At 39.8% G+C, this 22,329-nt stretch overlaps 1 protein-coding gene across 4 annotated transcripts in view; it reads left to right on the top strand.

The window, feature by feature from the left end:
* The window catches only part of LOC120893758 (glycogen synthase kinase-3 beta-like), a 32,269-nt gene extending 11,607 nt beyond the window's left edge, over positions 1-20,662 (top strand). For 3 of the 4 annotated variants that reach the window (XM_040295836.1, XM_040295837.1, XM_040295838.1), the window contains exons 3-10: positions 3,761-3,951; positions 6,061-6,144; positions 8,759-8,869; positions 9,006-9,243; positions 9,349-9,542; positions 10,116-10,175; positions 11,922-12,108; positions 12,208-20,662. In XM_040295836.1, coding sequence (XP_040151770.1) covers positions 3,761-3,951; positions 6,061-6,144; positions 8,759-8,869; positions 9,006-9,243; positions 9,349-9,542; positions 10,116-10,175; positions 11,922-12,108; positions 12,208-12,551 — 1,409 coding nt within the window. In that variant the 3' untranslated portion in view covers positions 12,552-20,662. The remainder of the gene's footprint in view (positions 1-3,760; positions 3,952-6,060; positions 6,145-8,758; positions 8,870-9,005; positions 9,244-9,348; positions 9,543-10,115; positions 10,176-11,921; positions 12,109-12,207) is intronic. The other variant, XM_040295839.1, reaches the window with a different exon arrangement.
* Positions 20,663-22,329: the final 1,667 nt, after the last annotated feature.

The raw sequence follows: 22,329 nt of genomic DNA, 5'->3' as shown, positions 1-22,329 counted from the left end.
GAGAAGCTAATTTCTAATATTTTTAAACAATGACTAATACATTTCAATGCTCAAAGCACACGCTATCAGCAGCCTCTAAACTGTACCAATAAGTAATATTTATAAATTGCACAGATACATAGCTGTAGCCATTGCGCGAAACGCTGGGAGCCTTGAAAGTGAGACCATATACCGCTGCAAAACCCGTTCAAACTTTACACGGAAAACGATCGATTGCAGCCTTTACCATTGAACTCCGACCACACATAAACGGCATAACCGGCATGCAGTGTTCTTCAATGAAACGCACGAGCAACCTATACGTTCGATCTCCTTAGCGCCAGGGTTCAGTTTATGGTGAACCACCGCTACTAAAAGGAAACACACCAGCGCCCACCACGATCGCACACGACCACTCACGATCTAGTTACGTGCTAGCCGCGTGATGTCTAATTCCTACTTCCGCAACTAGGGGTATGGGGCCCGTTTCCCGTCTTTTCTTATTGGAGGTAATTCCGCTTTGCGCATAGACTTTTGGTCAAAATTATAACGGAGTACTTCCGGCATTGGGAAAAGGTCGTCTACAAATGGAACACGGGACGCTGTAGTATAACTATGACTAATTACCTATGACTACTGCTAGATTAAACCTGTTTGTGTTTGTTAAGCATCACCGAATAATTGTGATGTTTGTTATTCACTTTTATGTTACTGCGTCATGTTTTGGTACTTTTGCGTAATGGTGTTTGTTTTTCATCTTTGCTCTGGAGTGTATGGAGTGACCAAAATGGTTGCTGTCACGACTATTTTGCGTCGATTAATTCCCCTTCAAGTTGGAAGCTAAGTAAACATCGATGTGCCAGATAGAGATGAAGGCATCATCCTCGAACTGTGGACAGAGCGATGTAAATATGGGACGACTGCACAATCATAGGGTTCAGGGCAAAAGAGGACTGACGAAGAGAAGATAATGAACATTCTAGGTGATAGGAGCTAGCAACAAACATACAAACAGCCTCAGCAATGTTTGACTGAACGCTCTCGTAGCTTCTGTGTCAAAGACAGATAAGTCTCGGTGCGTTTCGGCGCTACAACAACACCTGATGCGTTTCCCTGTCGTGAAGCGTGCGTCCAGCTTTAAACATACTTTTGCGGAAGTCGCTCTCTTTGTATTGCGTTGTGATTTTGGCTAAATGAAATGCGTGTCACTATCTGCCATACGTTTGTTTTCAACTATCCTCCTCACTAAAGCTAACTGGCTTACAGCCGCCAATCTCTACACAAAGCTCCCCGTTAAACGTCTGTAAGTTTTATAGAGCATGCAATGGGAGCACACCATAGGTTGCACTTTCTGTGGCTAAATCACGCGCTACTCGTAGCTTTATCGCGAAAGTCAATCGTGTTACGGTTAGCAACTATTGACCACTGTTTTCGCGATGGTGCGCGTGCCCCGCTTTGCTCTATAGAAATGCGGCTTATCTATCATGGTCGAAATAAAACAGTAAATAACGAGAGTCACACAAAAAATTAGCGTCGTTTTTACTGATACAGCATTTATCAATTCGTGTGAACTTTACATGGTGGAGGCTCGTCATTATCGTAATATCATGACCAGTAGCTTTTCCTCGCTTCCATTGCACTTCTTATCTACGATCGCTAAACCTTACGATGCCGATGGGGGTTGGTAACAAACGTCGATCAACATTTTATGAAAAGCAGCTAACAGATTGTTACTACGATCGATGGTTTTTAACAACTATTTAGCAACAGTGCAGGTAGTCTCAGCTATTCTAAATTGTGTATTGAATCATGTCGTTTAAATGATGAAGCAAAAGTTTCTGCTCAATTTGATCACATTAGATGAATTGATCACAAACACTAAATGTGATTGATATAAACAAATATAAGGACATCCCACTACAAGGTCTCAGAGGACGTATTGTGTTTATGGTAAATTGTCTAACTATTCGGACCCAAGATAACCTGCTGCTATTTGTAGGCTGATAACCTTCACCCGGTATGCTTATTTTGCACTGCAACACGCGCTTCCTCTTGTATGCTATGTATATTAGAACAATTTTAGACCTTTCAACTAATTGTATTTTTTTGTATATACTTCATAGTCGTGTGCCAGCGTGTATCAGAGTTGAACCGGTATTTAATTAAGGATAATATTATTTTACCAAGTTATCAAAAGTCATAGTTAGCTGCAATGATAAATGTTGCTGCTCGTTGCACTGTACCGTTTAGAAATATTACGTTATGAATGCTACCCATTTCTTAGTGTACTATTTTGTAACATGTGTACAACGAAATAAATTTCGCGAAAATAGGCTAATGTTTTGCATAATTGCAATTCAATTTGCCATAGTGGAGTTGTGCATACGGTCAGCATGATCGATCTTAATTCGATTGCCCTAGTTCCGGTTGGCAGCTTAGGTGCTGTTTGAAGTTCAACCCCTTTTTTCCCCTACTTATATAGTATTGGGCATTCTGATGGCTCGCGTCTGTATCGATGCAATAGTTTTCAAATCAGTGCAAAATAGTAAGAAAATTTATATTAACATATTACATAAAATTATTCTCCAAACTCAGGTTTTAAACCTAGAATATTTTAGCTATTAAATCAATTTAAGGCATCAAGATTTCAGCCTAGATAGAACCCGAAAAATGGAGACATACCCCAACCTGTCGCACGCCACTGTCATTTTTAACTCAAATGAGAACATTCTTTTGCACCCACAAAGCACCGCTGCCTTAACAGTCCAACGCGAACTCGATTGGCATAAATTATACAGAAGTTCTCCTAATTACCTCTACGGTTAACGACGGCAACATCGTCAACCTGACCACCGCCCGATGACCTGAATGCGTTTTGCGTCACTCATGTCCAATAAAATATGATTCAATCGATTGGGGACTTTTAAGAAGCTAGCACCAACTAGAAAGAAACCTAATCAATTGTGTTTCAATTAATGGAAGCAAAGTGTGTGCCGGCATGGTTCACGTTTCGCCAATAATGTGTGTGATGGTTGATGGTGTTTTACATTGGGCCATGCAAATAAATAAATCATGGCGTGTGGAACCGGCATCACGGGCCACGGGCAGAGAATTTCTCCATCCTCAAAATGTGACGTATCGTTCATGAAGCTATAGACCACTAAAAATAGAAACAAGTAAAGGTGCTTACAAGATTGTGGTGAAATTATAATTTTACCTTCAAACGCAAACCTCCAACTGATGTATAGTTCGACCGATCGATATTTCGGCTCCCTGTAAAAAGGCGTACGCAGTAGTAGACCAATGTTTTTTCAGTCACGGTCACAGGCAGAATCGATGGAAAATGTTGTGTTTCAAAGCTCCCGTCAAGATGGTATACAACTAAGACTATCCACCAAAGCTTCTCCATAAGCTTGCAAAGCTACTTTACCTTTGGGCCAAGGCCAGACAGACGTTAGCTGCACAGTTTGTTTTTTTGTTATCAACCTTTTTGTTTGCAGCTTCTGCCACTAATTAGGGCGTAAACTAGGAAGAGCTGAAGTAGAAAAGAGTGCAGACTGCCTTATACAGGACCAATACCGGAACCGGTCGCAAGGGAAAGGCGCTGTGTAAAAACTCTTTCGCCAGTTGGTTTGCGCCTGACTGTCACCGAGCGTTGTAGCATCGTTACAAAGTTCGCGCTCTAGCTGGTTTGATTGCAGCACGCTCACCTTAACACCCCAATCATATTTCTAATCGTATTTGCATCTTCTCTGTTTCTTCCTTCTCACTCTCCCTGCAGGTAAGGACGGTTCCAAAGTGACGACGGTTGTAGCTACACCCGGACAAGGCCCAGATAGACCACAGGAAGTATCATACACAGATACTAAGATAATTGGCAATGGAAGCTTCGGTGTCGTCTTCCAGGCGAAACTCTGTGATACGGGCGAGCTAGTCGCTATCAAGAAGGTGTTACAGGACAAACGATTTAAGGTAAGTGTGTGGCTGAATAAGACGGAAGAAAAGATAGTCCACCACCGACGGATGTGACCGCACATGCTTCACTAACATGCATGCAATAGTGTGATAAGCAACGAAGAAGGGCGTTGCTAATATGACTATCATTAGGATGTTATTAGCGGCGATTGCAACAGCGGGGAAAGCGACATGAATTCAATTATGCTACCTTGGGCCGATTAAACTGCATGACAACACGGCAGCCTGTGGGTTTGTTAAACGCGGTGGTGGCATATGGTTTGCTATGTATTTTTTTTTTTTATTGAACTGTTACATCTTAATTAGGCCATACGGCCCGTTGAAGATTAATAAATAATAATAATATGGTACCAATGCAAACTATTTCCAGCCGACTGCTTGTACCTGTGTACGGGATAAAGGATACTATTAAATGGCACAGCCTAGCGAGATATGGGATGCACGATAGGTGTTGTTTTGTTTCACCAAGTACAAATTTATTTATTTCCGTCTCACATTCACAGCGATATGCGGCGGTGTTAAATTGTTTTGAGTTGTTAATTAGGAGTCTCAACAGGATGCCCTCGTTGCATCATTCATTCGCCCAAGCGTGCATGCGCATTCATGCGTTGCAGTTTAGCGGTTACATGTGAATTAACCGCCGCATACACAGAAAAAAATCCTTGATTGTGCATATTTCTATAGGATGCCTTTATAATCGATTAATCAAGGTAGAGGTAGAAACACTTAGCAAACATTTTATTTAGGACAATTTTCTTTGCTCGCAACAACACTTGTACGAACTCAGAACGGGTTATTTGTGTCCAATACATTTATACCATGTTTTTCAATGCGTCAACACGCTAAGGAGACAAATAAAGATGACTCATGATACACCTCTCTCCATATAGTGAGCACCACGAAAATAGGCGAAACAAAAACAATACCAACAAAATCCACTAATAACTACCTTTAACCAACGGCCAATATAATGTTGTACGGCTTTTGATCACCCAACATAATTCGGATGATCGTCTTCAGTTGATCCAATCGATTGTGGAAACACAGTTCTGTCTGTCTATGTCCATCATCGATGTACCTTCTAATGTATGCCGCTGACGGGTTAGGTAGAATCATTTTAGACGTCATCGGAAGCCTAATTGTTATTCTCACAGTTAGTTCTCCACACCGTCTATCGATTGGAAATAGCTCAAATGAAGATATGTATGTGTGAGTGTAAGAAAATATTAGCCGGCATCGCGAATAAATGAACTCTTTTTAACAGTCGTTTAATGTTCATTTTGGTTTAACCGAGTTCATTTGTTGTTCATTCCTGTTAAAATAAACGACCGTCAAAACAGTTAACGACTGCTCGATATCGCATATAGGCAAACACGGGGAAAAAAATCGAGCAGTATAATTAAACGACTGTTAATTTGTATCGCATACGCTCTTGACAGTCGTTTGTTTAACGGCAGCATAGGACCAGTCGTTAAAATTAACAAATGAACTCAATGCGTTCGCGATGCCAAATTCTAGCAATTTTTAACGACTCTGGTTAATTTTTAACGACTGTTAATTTTAAACCAATTCTTTCGCGATACCAGCTATTGTTAAAAGTTATCGAGTACAATATGAATTCCGACAATAATTGGGCTTCCAGCGCTAGATAGGTTTGAATTAAATCGGTGGCCATAAAATTGAATGCTTTCAGGTATTTTATTTGGCTTTTGTCTGTTGTAAACAGAGGCATTGAAGGGTTTGGTATTGAATTATGATGATTGTCATTATTGTTATTGCCATTGAAGGGTTGCTTAAGCAATTGGTCCGTTTTAGCTGAGTCGTGTTCGTTATATTCATCGCAAGCGGTACCGTATACAACGCGTGAAAAAATAAGGATTATTGATTAGTGTTACAGAACTTACACGCAAGGCAAAGCAAAGGTTGGTTTCTTTTGCCCTGCTAATCGGCCATCTGTCGTCGACCTGGGCCTGTATTAATTATTCACCAACATAGCATTCCGTTTGTTCTATTATTTTCTAGACAATTCTGCCACCTTACGGAGCAATCCTAGTTAACCACACGTGTGTACTGATGTGTTAATTTGTCTTTCTCTTCCCGTTTCAGAACCGTGAACTACAGATCATGCGACGACTAGAACACTGTAACATCGTTAAGCTAAAATATTTCTTCTACTCGAGTGGCGAAAAGGTATGTATTGAGAGTACAGTGGCAAGTTCACACAGTGCGGCGGAAATGATCTGTAGCCCTAGGAGAGCGTCGGAGTTTCTAGTTTCTGTGCTAGAGCCGTTAGACTATTTTATTATTTTCTTTCTCACATTTTGGCAAAAACCATTGCTGGTCAAAAGCCAAAATCCTGCTAAAGTTGTACTTTTCTGCTTTAAATATATGTACAATTGAAGGTATTTGCGCAAAGTTGAATGTTATTGGATCCATTTCTACGATGAAATACGTTGTGCAAAGTAACATTTCGTCCAAATGAAAATCGGTTCTTCTTACAATTCCAAGAAAAGATTATACGTCATAGCTACCGCTTTACAAAGACTAGCTATTTAGCGCTAGTATAATATGTGACTTCGCAACCCTGCGAGGCTAATCAATGTTTCTTTAATATGGTTCTCTTCGTTCGTCTCTTCTTCTGCATTATTTAAACCTCCATCTTATAATACATTAGCTAGCTTACAGACTTATGACTTTTACAGTGTAGCTCTGAGTAACAGCTCGACATTTTTTTTTATTGTTTCGAATAAAATTATTATTATTCAACGGCATTATTCAACAATCGAGGGAGGTTTTTTTATAACCTTTTTATTATTTCACCAGCGAATAGATGATTCTAACGGATAATGTAAAATAAAAAAACTCTGGCCTATTTGATGGTAATAGTACCATCATACATACTAACATGAGTCAGTCTCGATAACGTACATTCACTATCTCACTATCCTGGTATTGCCTTCTGAATAGCTGTTTTGTTCCCCTTTTTTCTTTCTTTCTCTTATCCGTGCTATTTGCGTAAAATCTTGCTCCGATAGCTTCAAAAAGGATGGCAATTGTTTTCCACTTTCGTATTAATGATATTCTTTTCTCTTTTTTTATTTCAACTTGTTCTAACACTAAACAAACAACATTTCATTGAAAATCGTCATTATTCGTTTTAAAAACTAAAATCACCTACTTCCATTTGGATCAAATATCCCTGATTACCATCATATCCCGTTCATGTCCAAATTTCATCCTCCATGCAACATTTTGAATCCACACATTCTACAGCGTGATGATTTTCCCTTGGACATGGGACTATTCGCCGGTGCCTTGCAGACGCAGGTAGAGAGACAAATGCGAAAATCGTATGAACGAATGTGAAAAAAACGAATATGCACACCGCTAGCTCCCCTCAGAGAAGTGCGAACTGCAATAAAATGCAGCTGATGCGGAGTGCTCGTGCGTGTGGCGCCCCCACTTGTATAATGCTCCCCATGCTCCGTGTGGCAATGATTGGATCGTTGTTGATAAGCAATGCTTACCTTTCCCTTCCTAACATCCGTTGACTGATCAGTATGCTCTCCTGCAACGGAAAACACGGAGATTAGGGCTAGTAAAAAATAGCCCTAATCGAACACCACGCACATATCACACACACATTGTTGATCACTTTCCGCTCATTAGCTCCCATGTGGAATGTACTGATGCTACTTTAAATCAAACACAACCGCCAAGTAAAACCTCTTTCCCGTGTGCTAATGAATTTTATTGTGTGGTTTTGTTATTTTACTAGTTAAATACTCCCTTTCGATACGATCATTTAATTTACCCTGCAACACACGATCATATGTGAGTTTCTATTTTTAAAAGTAAAATCCATTCATGGCGCGCGGTTGCTAGTAAATAAACTTGTTCGTCGATGTTTTATCCCCCGTCCTGTAATGACAAAACCTTACTAGGACTTTTGTTTTAAGTTTCAAAATTTGTATGCTTGTTTTTACTTTGAAAACATCCTGCGGGCGTGTGTATGTCCGTTTCGAGTGTGTGAATAATAGCGTGTAAAAATAAATGATTTCATTATATAACCTGTTTTTTACTGTCCAAATATGATGCCTCTGTAAAAGTGCAAATTTATACTTGTCTTGCACTAATCTGAGTCTCGTAACGATTTGAAGCGAACTATCAACATATTGACTCCAATGCTCTTATGGAAGCTAATTTTCAAACGAGAGATTCATGTCAATTTTGTTTTATCGACGTCACGATTCTCTACAGTTGTTTGCACAAATGGATGCCGGTATTCAAGAACGTTAACGTATGGACTTTTTGTACAGCGCACGAACCGGTTGCGTGATACTGCAAAATAGATTCAGGCCGCATGAATTTATACAACCAGTATCAACCGGATCATAAAACACTCAAATTAAGTTTTCAAAAATGTAAATGAAGTGTGCATACCATATGTTGGATGCATTGTCAAGTACATACAAAATACAAAATATTCTGAAGATATAAAACCTGTTTAAAAAACATATATACTACACTACGATACAAACTGAATGTATCAACCCTAATATTGATTAATATACTTTCTTAATGGTTTGAGCTATTTTGGTCACAATTGTGGTTATTTCCTTTCAGCAACACAAACGCTTGCTTTTTTTTGGTGATAATAGTGCTGATGTGTAGATTGGTTGATACATTTCAAAAGTGTTTGAAGTTGTGCGCTACTAACAATTTAAAAAAAGTATTTTGCTCACAAACAAAGCCGTTCTGTGTACACTAATGATTGTTTTTGCGTCTATTTCCCCCCTTACAGAAAGACGAAGTTTATCTGAACTTAGTGCTCGAATATATCCCAGAAACGGTTTATAAAGTCGCCCGTCACTATGCTAAGAACAAGTTAACGATACCTATCAACTATATCCGAGTAAGTAGTGAACCAGAGACTACATCTGTCAGCAGTATGTAGGTTACTGACCTATACGTTTGTTTGTTTTTGTTCTTCTATTTCTCACCTTCATCGCAACTTCGTCACCCGGCGGCGGTCTATTTCTGGCGTGCAGATTTACATGTATCAATTATTCAGAAGTCTTGCTTATATTCACTCGCTTGGTATCTGTCACCGTGACATCAAACCACAGAACCTGCTGCTTAATCCTGAGACGGCAGTGCTAAAGCTGTGCGACTTTGGAAGCGCCAAGCAGCTGCTGGACGGTGAGCCAAACGTGTCGTACATCTGCTCCAGATATTATCGAGCACCGGAGCTGATATTCGGCGCTATCAACTACACCACTAAAATTGGTAAGAAATGGATATGCCTTGTACATGTATGTTACATTGTAACACCTTATTGATTTATTTTTTTCTCATTTCATGACAATGTGAAACGACGATGCTCTGCAACAGACGTATGGAGTGCAGGATGCGTGCTTGCAGAACTGTTGCTCGGACAACCAATCTTCCCGGGAGATTCTGGCGTCGATCAGCTGGTGGAAATCATCAAAGTCCTCGGCACACCGACACGGGAGCAGATCAAAGAGATGAATCCCAATTATACGGAATTCAAATTCCCTCAGATCAAGAGTCATCCATGGCAAAAGGTACGCGCTGATTGTGGGAGTGCTTTTTCATCAGCAGCCAAACTCCTCAGGACACGCTGCTTGTTTTGAGCATTGAGAATCAACTTCACAGCATACATAGAATCTTTTGTCGTTTCCCGCATTTCCATTCCCAGCCTTATCAAGCCATCTGATGTGAGAATGTTTCCTCCCATTTACGGATCATTAAAGATCGCACATGCAGATTCATTCTTTTGGATTGAGCTTGCCACCCACTTGTTTTTTCTCCCTCTCTCTCTCTTCTATATCCATTTCCTGAAATTGTAACACACCAGATACGAGAGGTTTTCGCTTAACCAGGGTGTATATTTACATCCAACTCCGAAGGCTTTTTACTTCCTACGTTCATTCCCCTTAAAACCGTTTACGTGAACGTTTCCTTCCCGTTACTCGTGTTTCCTGTGCTTTGAGAACAGTGCCACGTGTGTGCTTGTTGTGCAATCAGTGGCCAATCAGTTGGTTGCTGTGCAATGTAATGTTATGCAGTATTTAGTCGACTTCAACAGTGCCAAAACGAAAATCATTTTCCGTCCGATTCGCTTCGACTCATTTCAGTTAATGCTAGAGCGAATGTCTTTCCCTACCACGACCAAGACCGACCACCAACGTATTAGAGTAAGAAATGGAAGTTTGTAGTCGAAAATAAGAAACGAACGAACTTACCGCTAGCATACCGTTTTTTTTTTTCTTACTATACTTACGCTCATTTCGGCCACTACCAACACTACAAAATACACGACAAGCCAATACTACTCTACTTCTACACCATGACCAAGAATGGGTTTAAAATTACTGCCGCATCCTGTTCGTTTACAGTTCATTTCCGTTTATCTTATACAAGTAGCCAAGTAGCAGTTAGACAATGAACAATCTTTTACAATCGTTCAGTGTACATCGAATGAGCGCACTAATACGAAATTTTATGAAAGCACAGCTACAGACCCTTGAGAACATGTACTCCTACATATCCTAGACGAGGGCTAGTATGCGGAAAGATAATTTGTTTATGTTATAACATGTGTTGATTTTCTTCTTCAGTGTTATTTTCATCTGGGTTTTATTGTGTTTTTAAATGTATACTTTTCTGTCAGCACTTCATTTATTCACTCTAGAATGTTTTTTTTTTGTCTCAAAATGGCATAGCGAAAAAATGGAGTATAGCTAACTACTGTGTTTGATTTTGTTTTATTCTTAAATGCCTTTGTGTATGCATATGGTGTAATTTTCTTACAAGAACACAAACAATATGATACCATGCGCACACAAACACACACCTACACACGCTCAAGCACGCACACACACACACTCACAATCACAATCTCCTTACATACTCAGACAACCAAGTACAGCCGCGCAACCATTCTACTAAACGCAGTTTTCTGTTTGGTCTGGTGAAGTGTGATTGTCTGATAATGTTTTCTTTTTAATCAAGATTTTTAATTCATTTATCTGTTTTAACGTTCTGAGCTGCTGCTTCTCCCTTTGAGTAGGGATTGAAATTGAAATCAGCGTAAAATCATTCGCTTCGGGGACGTGATCAATTTAACACAGCACCTTTAATCGCACAAATTGTGGTTTGTGTCCATTCGATCTTTCATCGTGACGAAATTTTACCAGTAAACAAATAATCAAGCCATTGAAGTATCATCATCTCGTAGATTTTTCGTCTGTCAACTATAGACCATTGTTTCTTCAAAAGTTTGCGTTTCGTTCTTGCGCTGCACTGCAGTGCTCGATTAGAGCGTAATGCGCTTGGATTTTGTTTTCCAATGCTTCAAATCCATACCATACCGTTGCACTGATTTCATGTCACTCTGTCATGCGCGCTCTATTTATTTTAACTGAACAGTGAGTCGAATCGAGTCTTTTAATTGAACCAATCCATCGCTTGTTCGTCGGTTAATGTAGGCTGCTTCAATGGGTTTTGTTAATCGCTTATCCTTTTTTTCCTACGCAACGGATCTCTATTGCTTTCCTTCTTCTCCGTGTCAGCATTTTCATTCTGTCAATTCTACGACTGCGTGTCTTTGTGGAAACGTTCTTCCGCGGTTGTAAGCATTTTTAACGAGTTGCAAGAGTTCTGTTTCTTTGTGTAGTTTTTTTTTTCACTACCAGCTATTTACCACCGGTGTGCCGAACGGATAGCCTTCTGTTCTATTTCCTTCACGTTTAATATATCCTCCCTTTGCTAATTTGTGACGCCTCCTTCAGTTCTGACCCAGTTTGGCATAATGTGTCCGTGTTTTCCCCCCTGCTAGTCACGCTGATGGGACTGCGACGCACGCAATGCAATGCGTTTCTTTCGATCGCTACTCGACTTAAGATGACTAATATGTTCCTAATGGTTTACACTCTATTAAGGTGTTCCGGACACGCACCCCACCGGAAGCGATCGCACTGGTTTCCCGTCTGCTGGAGTACACGCCAGGCACGAGAATTACTCCGATGCAAGCATGTGCCCATCCGTTCTTCAACGAATTGCGAGAAGGCAGCAAGTATCTGCCGAACGGTCGCGAATTTCCACCGTTGTTCAACTTCACCGAGCAAGGTATGGTGTAGAGATCAATGCTGCTGAATATGTGAAACACGCTCATAGGACAATTTTATGGATTTTCGTTCTTCTTTTGCTTTGGAACCACATTTTTAGAGCTTGCCATTCAGCCAAGTCTGAACCTGATTCTGAGGCCCAGAAACCAAAACGAGGCCGCTTCCAAGGCAGGACAATCGTCAAGCGGATCGATGGAAGGTGGCAGCGGCAGCAGTGGCAACGGTGGTGCCGGCAGCTCGTCTGGCAGCGGTGGCGTTGGAGGTAGTGGCGGTGGAGCTAGTGCCAGTAGCGCTGGCGATGCGAGCAACTTGGCGCAGCAATCCTGTAGCGGTGCAGCTGGAGGTAGCGCCGGCGCTGGCGTTGGATCGGACGATATGGCAGCCGCAAGTGGGGGTGATGCAAACACCTGTCAGCCTTCTGCTGCCACCTCATCGATGGGTTAGCTTTAATTGTGTACGAACGACAACAACCAGCCACAAGGAGCAAAATGTGCTTTAAACCTAGAGGAGAATAATAGCATGCTCAGAATAAGAGTGCAAGGAAAAACTAAAGGGAAAACAACACTTGTCCTCTAGCACTCGAACTGGGCGTTACTGTCTGACGTAGACACTAGGAAGCGACTGTGTACAAGTGTTTGCACGCAATTTTGAGAACCACGGCCAGCAAACGGCACACAAAATCAATGGAAAGTAAAAAAAATTAAGTAGTAAAACCGAAAGGAAAGGGGATCATCGCACTTGCAAACGCAGCGATGTTGATCGATAACAAGCAAAACTAGCTGTGCGTAATGTCGGACATATGGGACTAGTGCAGAAATAGCGGTTACGCAAAGTAACGAGGTATGTGTGTAAAAGTTTAATGTTAAATTTATTTTTAATTATTATTTAAAGCATCGGGATCGTCAAGAATGCTATACATTGATGTATCGCTGTGCAACATGAAAAAATCATTTAAAAAACATGTTAAAGAAGCAACACAAAGCGACGCGTGGCATGTGCGGATGTTCGTAATGGTATGGTCCAAACACAGAAGATGTAGTTAATCTGTTTTGATCGTTTTGTTCGACTTTTTTGTTTCTTTATTTTTTACTTCGAAGCAGTCATCATTTAGACGGAAAGTACCGTGCAGAAACGTGTGTAGTGTGATGCCCTAGTGTGAGTGTAAAATCATGTAAAGCCCTACGAGTGGTGTGTATGGTTTGCTAAGGGTTATTAGAGAATCACTTATGTTCTCTAAACCAAAACCCACGCAAACCATCCACACTTACCTTCTCTTACACACAAAATAAAAGTTGTACATTTATATCCACGAAGATTACTGCAGCGCGCGCACTCCCTTAGCTGGTGGGGGCACTTCTAGCAAACAGGGTGGCCGTTGAAAAACAACACCGTTCGATTGCGGTGTGAGAATGCCGGTAGTGTGTTAGCGATGAGTGTACATTTCACATAGCTTTGTTTTAGTTTCTTTACGATAAAATGCAAAGTGAAAGAAACATAAACTAAATGGTTAAACTGAATTTTATTACTGCACACAAGTACGCATGAAACAAAAATCAAACCACCCCCCAATATCTGTATGCAAAAGGCATATGAAGTAGAACATTGTTTGCAACAGTTCCAAACAGCGCGGGGATGTGTAGAGAGGTATTTAACATACTTTTGTGTTGAGAGAAATCTTCTAGAACCGAGCAGAGGTGCTGTATTGCAACCCCTAGTAAGCCAGCGCTGTGAAAACACACACGCGCACGTTTTAAGACCCAACGACGATGGTGAGTGGTAGACTTATTTTAACGATTCAATAGTACCTTGCTGGGTTTGTAAATCGTTTGTATACCTCCATGTGTGAAATTTGCAATTTTTCGGCTATTGATTAAATATTTAATTTTTAGTATGTTATCACAGAGCAACGGTTCACCCCAACAGAACAACCATTATAGAAAGGAAATGATGATTAATATATTGTTACTAAATCACGCCAAGTCCAATCAATAAACAAACGGGTCTTGCATGACTTGAAACAGAAGACCGTTTTAGGTAAAGGGCCGGACCGATACGAGATTGCGAAAGATGCGCGTGTGTGTGGCGTTTGCGTTAACGTAAACCATGTTCAACGATATGGCGAACCGTAAAATATGTAGGAATCTACAATAAAAAGGCCAATAAATCAGACCCGACGCGCGAAATGCAGCTTGGCGTATTTGATCGTGCCGTTAGTGCTGTAAGCTTACAGATTTTGGGGCTGTTCCGATGAGTCAACCATCACACACACACACACTCTGACATTGCAGTGGGTTGAATTTGTCTTACACATCTTTTGTCTTCTTTTTTTTTTAATTGGTGTGATTGCGCATTATTTGCTATGGCGCATTATCAAGCAAATTGTGCATTATGTGCTGTTTGCGGTAAAGGGGGAATGCACACGCTGTCACGTCGTTTCTGTAATCAGTTTATAAAATCAGTATGCGATATACATCGACGAAAGCTCTTTTCTTTTGCCCAAAGCATAAGTGCAGCGCGACGATCCATCCATCACACGATTTCGATCGATTTTGATGAGAGGTGCGTTTGGTGGCTATATTCTGCTCTGGACAAATCATTGTCGTTGGCAAGAAGAAGTCATTGTATAAAGGAGGCGGTTCTGCTGCAAATCTAGCACACAACCACCACATACCGTAGATGTAAGATTTGATGCTGTCGCATATCTACGTTGCTGACGATCTTGTCGATCTCACGCTCGTTCTGCAGCGAATCCATGTAAACGCCTAGAAAACAGGCAAACTACCGGCGAACACGTTGCTGTTCAAGTTCGCGTTTCGCATGTGAAATATACAAAACAGTCACACCTTCCTAAGCTAGGAAAGGGTATACTACTGCAGTTTGCATACTGTGCGCCTGTTACACGCAGCAGCAACGGAAAAACGCGTATGATTGTTAAAAGGCGGCAGGCAAATGGCTGCTGATTTCTTTTTCTTTTTTTTTAAAATACGTTTCGTGTGTTGTTTTCATTAGATTTGCGCGAATGAACGGGAAAAGGTGTAAGAAATGGCTTTTTCCAGGTAATGATCCATTTTTGCTGTTAAAAGGTGTAAAATAAAGTTAGCTTTTGCTGTTAGGAAAGTTTTCTCAGACTAAGCAAATTTAATGGCGCACTTTATGACGTGTGTGTGTGTATGTGTGTGTGTGTGTACGAACATTACAGTTAGGACGAGAAAGTTTGCTAAAGTTTCTTTTCCGAGATGAGCTAAATGATGAAGCTCTAGAGTAAATGGGAAAAATCATATACATAATATATACACACTCACGTACATGCATGTGTCTGTATGCATGAGCAAGGCTAGACGAGCAAAAAAGTATATGTTTAATCATCTGATAAATTATTTTAAATGAATGAAAATTAAAAAAAAATCGCAGACAGAAGTAGAACAGATGAGTAGTAAAAACACATAATATATAGAGATAAACATAGGAAGACGTATATGACTAAAATGATTGTAGTATATATATATAAATATATACATATATATATAATAAAAATAATAAAATGGAAAGGAAAATATACATATTACAGCATAAGTAATTTAAACGCAACTTCTAATTGGACTGGAAGCTAACTGGCAAGTGGCTGAGCTACCACACTTTATGCATGCAAAGTGAAAACAAAAACTGGCGAGAAAATGACTAACTACAACTGATTTAAATGTTGATTTTGGTCTGAACTCTGTATGTCGTTCAACAACAACAAAAAAACGGATTAATGGGCGGGCAGGTCGTGTTGTCAAAAACGATTCCGTATTCGCTGCTAAACAAACTCCCGTGCGATGCAGCGACTGTATGGATACTGTTTTCTTTTTCGTAATGTTAAATTACATCGTGCATCTACAATGAAATGAGGTAAAGGATTGTGCCCTATGTGTATGTTATCGGTAGGGCGTGGACCAGTGGTTGATTCATTCCCCCCTTCCACACGCGTCACTTGTGGTTTCGTGTGAGGAAAATAGGAATGGTGTGGTTTGTTTCGTAGTGTAGCTTATCGTTGGAGAATCATGCAATCAGATCGGATTTAGAGCTATCCCGCAGAATCCATACCCTAATTCAAATGAATTCAAGAAGAAGCGGCAAAGTAAACAATTAAAAAGAAGAAAAAAACTATATATCATACATATGACACTTCACTTCACCACTACAGGTCCGCGGCACAGAAAGCAGTGAACTTTATCGTGTATTATAGGCATATTAGCTAACTCTAACACTCTTATTTAACGAACGAACACAAAACTGATGCAGCAAACATTGTTAGATTGAACCTTAACAAAAGGAAAAAAAAGGAAGAAATAAACAAACCAACAAACAGCAGAGCGCAGGATAAACTCGTAAAAATCCGCTATAGGGCATTTCACTTATACTCAACAAAAGTTAATAGTAATAAACGCTAGCAAAAGATTTATAAAGAGGCAAACAAACACGAAAATTCGTAGCAAAATTTTGCAAACATGTGACCAGAAACGCTGGCCCAGCAGCACGAACACGAAAAGTAAAACCAATACAAAACAAAACGAACAAGACAGCAGCTGTAAGACATATAGAAACTGTGTTGTAAGACATATAGAAACACTGCGTAACAAAAGTGAAGACAAAAAAATGTTTCCCATTGTTCTAAAACTAAAAATATCTAAACACACACACACACACAAGCACACAGCAACACACACACCCTCAGACTAAAGGAGAACACCAAATTTGAGAATAAATGTGTGTCGTAATCACATATGCAAAAAAAGGAAAAAAAAATCCGTTTTCTCTCTTAGTAACTACACAGGCACAAACAAAAGCATGCGTAATGAAAAAAACAACAACTAAACAATTGACACATAATACAATTTCCCATTTTTAAGACAAGTCCCTTGAAACCATAACAAACCAGACCGGAACCGTACACTTACACAAAACACGAAACAAAACAACAAACGTATGTGCAAAACAAGTAAAAGTGCATTGTTAGCAGACAAAAATGAATTCAAAATGTGACGAATAAAAAACATACATAAAACAATACAAAAAATCTAAGTAATCTTTACAAACTACATATAAACTTATATATTACTTTCACATGCAATCATACACACAATCAGAAGTGTATAAACGAAAGCAACAGATCGGTTGAAAAGGTATACAAAAACAAACTACAGGAAACTGGACAGACAATTTTGAGGAAAGCGAAACCAACCGATCATTCATTGTTTAGTTCTTTTTGTTGTGATTTATATTGTCTAAAAGAATCGTATTTGTCATAAAACTGCTTTGTTTAATACGTGTTTCGCTCTGTTTCTGTCACGATTGTATGTTGTTTTTAGTTCAGCAAAGAAAATGTTGAGAAAAAGGATATTTTATTGCGTTCTGAAGAGAGAGGGAAGGAGCTGAAGATTGTGACATTGGTATAGAATAGTAAACGAACGTTCTTATCAAAATCATATCCAGCTGCCAATGGAATGGTAAAGCGGTTAGGGGAGAGAACATTCAACACAAGGTCTTTCCGATCTCATAGAGCAAAACAGCAGTAGCAGAATGAAGGACCGATTTAATAACGCAGCACAGAAGCTGGATTGCGTACGTACGCGCATGATACTCTTTAGTGGTGGTGGTAGCCGAGCAATGTGTGCCGTTAGTTTCCGGATAGTAAACGGCATGGTGGTGTGAAGCAAGCAGACACAAAAGAAATGAAGCAAAGTAAGATATAAAGCACGCAAAGCAAAACAATCTTATTCGAACAAACAAGGAAACAAACAACACACACATTTATGCTATTCATATATACGATACAATGAGTCGTGATGTCGATCGGCTAGCAATAGATCGCAAGAAGATCAGTTGAAAGAAGAAACACAACTGCACATCCTTATACCCGTAGTTACAGAATTCCAATGCAAAATAATAAAAGTCGAAAAGAGCATCTATAACACAATAAGAACAGCTAATAGAAACAAACAATGTCACAGTGTGTCACATTCGTTTGCAAAGATGAAAGCCGAAAATCGATCTGCAAAGGCATCGGAAAATGGAGCATGAAATCTCCGCATCTAATCAAGAACACAATGGCAATGGAGTCTAAAAAGGCAAAAATGTGCTTCAAGCCTATGCTACTTTCCAAGCGACAACAAACAATGAATGGAAAGCCACAACTATAATGGTGACAAAGATGCAGGATGAAACAAATACCACACACAAACACTCACACAAAACACCCACAAACACAACAAAAGGAAATTGCAGTTCAAAATCAATAGTTAAACAAAAATTATTTCTTGTAGGAAAGTAAAGCTTTTTCTGCTGACAAAGAGAAGGAAGAGAGAGGAAAAGAAGTAAAAAAAGCCTAGCGACAACGGTTGGTCGCTATAGTTTCCGTTCGTTCTGGCCACGTGTTTTATGGCCATTCTGCGCATTAGCTCTGGGCGCAAAATCTATTGCAGTTTTATCCATATATATAGAGCATGTAACGAGCATGTAACGGTTTTGCGAAATCAAACAACAAAATACTAACAAACAAAACTGTTGCTAAAATTAGCTAACACTTCGTAGAAAAAAAACAAAGGTAATCACAGTTTCTCACACAGTCAGTTCAGTCAGTCAGCCAGCCAGAGTGGGGGGAGCGGGAGGTTATGTTTAAAAACGATAATACCAGTTCGTTTGCCCGAGTGCTTTTGAACGAATTGCTATTTGGTTGCACTCTGTCCCTAGCAAAGAATAAAATAAAATATAAAAACGTAGTGCTTAAAAGGTCCTCTTAGTGGGATAGAGGCAAAATTAACAGAAGAAAGAGAAAAAAACAAACAAAAACACAATAAAAAAGAGACAAAATAGAAATCAGAAACTGAAAAGGACCAGACCGCAGTTATTCAATCTCTGATGCAGTGGAATAAGAAAAAAAAATAAAATTTTAGCTCGTAGTTATTGTGAAGGGTCCGTGTCTTGAATTTGTGTCGTTTTGTTTTGTTAATTTATTTAAACACTATATCAAGCTCTATAAATAACTGCAAACGAAACAAAACAACTGAAACATATACGAAATGCACATGTTGGAGACGATTTTTTCTGTTAACAATTGATTATTATGGTCCCATAAATACTAAGTTTTCGTTTTGCGTACTTATCAAGTTGATCGTTTTCTATATATATATATATGTGTGTGTGAGTATGAATGGGGAAATGATTTGAAGAAAACAAAACAAAAAATAAGAGAAGGTTGATAACAATACAAACTCAGAACGTTCATTCGTCGTTCGTTTCCAACTCACTTCGAAACGATCCGTACTCTTCTTGAATCGGTTTATTTTTATACATTTACCTCTACTGTAACTTGATTCAAGCTAGTAAAATTGACTAAGTAAAGAATGATAGATCAGCACTAGGGCGTATTTTAGTACAACACGCATCTGATTATGGATTATGGAGACGAAGCATAAGAGAAAGGGAAATGGAAAAGGAAAAGGAAAAAAAAGCATCGCGAAAATATAACAACAATATAGGGCAAATCTTCTAAAAAAAGCGGCAAAGGAGGCAAAGTTTAGAAAAACTAAAATACTAAAAATAAATAGAAACAGAGGAAAAAAGAACAAATCAAAGTAAGAGCAGACGAGTAAGAAAGTAAAACCAAAGCGCATATGCCGCAAAACAGGGCTAGAAACATCACAACGCAGGAAAACAAAGTGTTGCGGACGAGTTATGAGAGAGATGGAAAATGAGATCGATCGGGAAAACCATAAAGCGTGAATCAGTTTTGTAAAAACTTGTATGTTTGTTATAGCTTATAGTAAAGACGAACCAGGGAAGAATAGTAGGCGATGAGCAGATGATGCAAGAGCTGCTAGAGCTGGAACAGGCCACAGTGTTGACAGATGTCATAACAAACTGCAAGAAAAAAAAACACAACTGAACGATAGAGAGAAAGAGAGAGAAAAGAGAGAAGAGAGAAAGAGAGAGAGAGAGAGAGAGAGAGAGAGAGAGAGAGAGAGAGAGATAGAGAGAACAAGAACGAGAACGGGAACGACCAGAAAAAGAGATTGAGTGAGTGTGTGAGTCGGAAGAGAGTGATGGGGGGAGGGGGTTATAAGGGTGAGAAAGAAAGAAAATAGATCAGTCAAATTGCAGTGGAGTTGAGCAATTTGGATGGTGTACTGTCCTGGCAATTATTCAAGTATAGAAATAGTGCATTTCCATTACATTCTGTCGTCTCTTACCACACCACGAACGAAGAAATTGAATGAAAGAAGAACTGTGTAACTGTCAGTGGAATGCTGGAAGAGAGAAGCAAATGGCCGATGTTTGTTAAAACAAAAAAACGCAAGATAGAAACAGAAGACAGAAAATACAGCCGGGCGATAGTCAGAGTAAAGAAGAGAGCGAATGAAAGAGTAATGGAGAGTATGGATGATGTGGATCAAATGAAATGAAAAGAAATGATTCGCTGTAAAACGATAGTAATGGATTATGGTAATGATGATGGTATGAGCGTAACAGATAATTGCAATAAATGTTATAACGAAAAACCTGTAAATGATAAATTTCAACCACTTTCCATCGTTTTGAGTAATTTATATGGACTTCTTTTCGTTTTGGAAGTGTTTTCTATTTGCAGGGCAGTGCGTTCTTGTTTAATATTATCAGCCGCCTGGAGTATTCTGCAGCCTTCAACAATATAATGATGAGTAAAAAGCTACATCTACTTCTTCATCTACAATATCTTGAGCGACAACCAAATCCCTTACAATATCCAAATCAAACATACAGGTGTTTGTAGAGTTTTCATTATTTTGGGACACTTTCTTGACTTATTCTTAGGGGAAGTGTGTTGGAACGCAGTAAATGTGGACTGTTCTCTTCAAGTGGTTAAAGCAAACTAACATTAATTGAACACACGACTATACACGACTATACACGACTACTATGATTAAATTCAATCCTGCATGCTTGGTTTCCTTCACTCCTCCTCAAGCTGCAGCGATTGAAGTCCCATTTTCTTACGGCATTTATTCAACTTCACTTTCGACAATGGCTTTGTCAATGCGTCAGCGATCATAAGTTCGGAAGGGCAGTATTGAATCTGTATAACGTTGTTATTCACCAGGCCCCGGATAAAATTGTACCGAGTGTCGATAAGCTTAGTTATTCTACATCCTCCTTCGGCTCGCAACATCGCCAGGTAGCTCTGATTATCTTCACGGATAACGAATGGTCCAGTCGTCTTCTCACCTACATCTTTAAAATGTTTTTGCAACCAGAGCAGCTCTCGACCGGCCTCCGCTAAAGCGACATATTCCGCCTCGGTCGACGAGCCACTGCACTGCACTGCTTCCGAGCCGACCACGAAATAGGTCCACCTAAATGGAAAATGAATCCCGAGTTCGATTTTCGATCTTGATGGTCTCCCGCGCAGTCAGCATCAACGTTTGCTTCGAGCTGCCCATCTTCACCAAGTTTCAATTTCAGATCTGCTGTTAAATTCAGATATCGCAATGTTCTCTTGGCTTCCGTCCAATCAGCTCGGCAAGGATTGCTCACCTTGCGCCTCAGGATGGATGGCAATGTCGGGCCGCGTGTTGACCGCAACGTACGGCAAAGCACCCACCAAGCTTTGGAAATCGTCCTTCCGAGGCATTGGTTCCACCTCCTTTTCCTGTATTCTCGGGTAACCGGGGTCCATTAGGATTCGGGATGGTCTTGCATCTGCTTGTCCGAATCTTTTAGCAATCCTACGAATGTACGAGGCTTGATCTAACAAAAATTGCCCATTCTGTTCTCGTTCGATTCGAATACCCAGATAATTCCTTACATCGCCCAGGGTGGTTATCTTAAAATGTCGTTTCAAAGTAGTTTCGATGTTTTCATACTCTCTGTCTTCAGAGCAAACAACAAGCATGCCATCCACATACAACAGTATGAATGACCATCGATCACACTTGTTCTTCACAAACAGACAAGGATCTACTTCTGAAGAATGGTACCCCAAACTCCGAAGCACTTCGGTTATATTTTGGGTCCATACTAGTGTTGGGAATTTCGTTAAAAAAAGGAACGGAACGGAACTAGTTCATTTTTCAAAAAGAACGGAACGTAAACCTGGGGTGCAAAAGAACCGACCCAGAGCTTAGAAGCCAAACTGTTATCCAGAGGGGGGGGGGGGGGGGAGATTTTGTTACTTGTTACAGGACATGAAAAGGCGTTTCTTCAA

Source organism: Anopheles arabiensis, chromosome 2, assembly GCF_016920715.1.
Source record: "Anopheles arabiensis isolate DONGOLA chromosome 2, AaraD3, whole genome shotgun sequence".
NCBI classification, from domain to species: domain Eukaryota; kingdom Metazoa; phylum Arthropoda; class Insecta; order Diptera; family Culicidae; genus Anopheles; species Anopheles arabiensis.
Note: the sequence above shows the minus strand (reverse complement) of the source record. Positions and strands in the feature narration are given on the sequence as shown.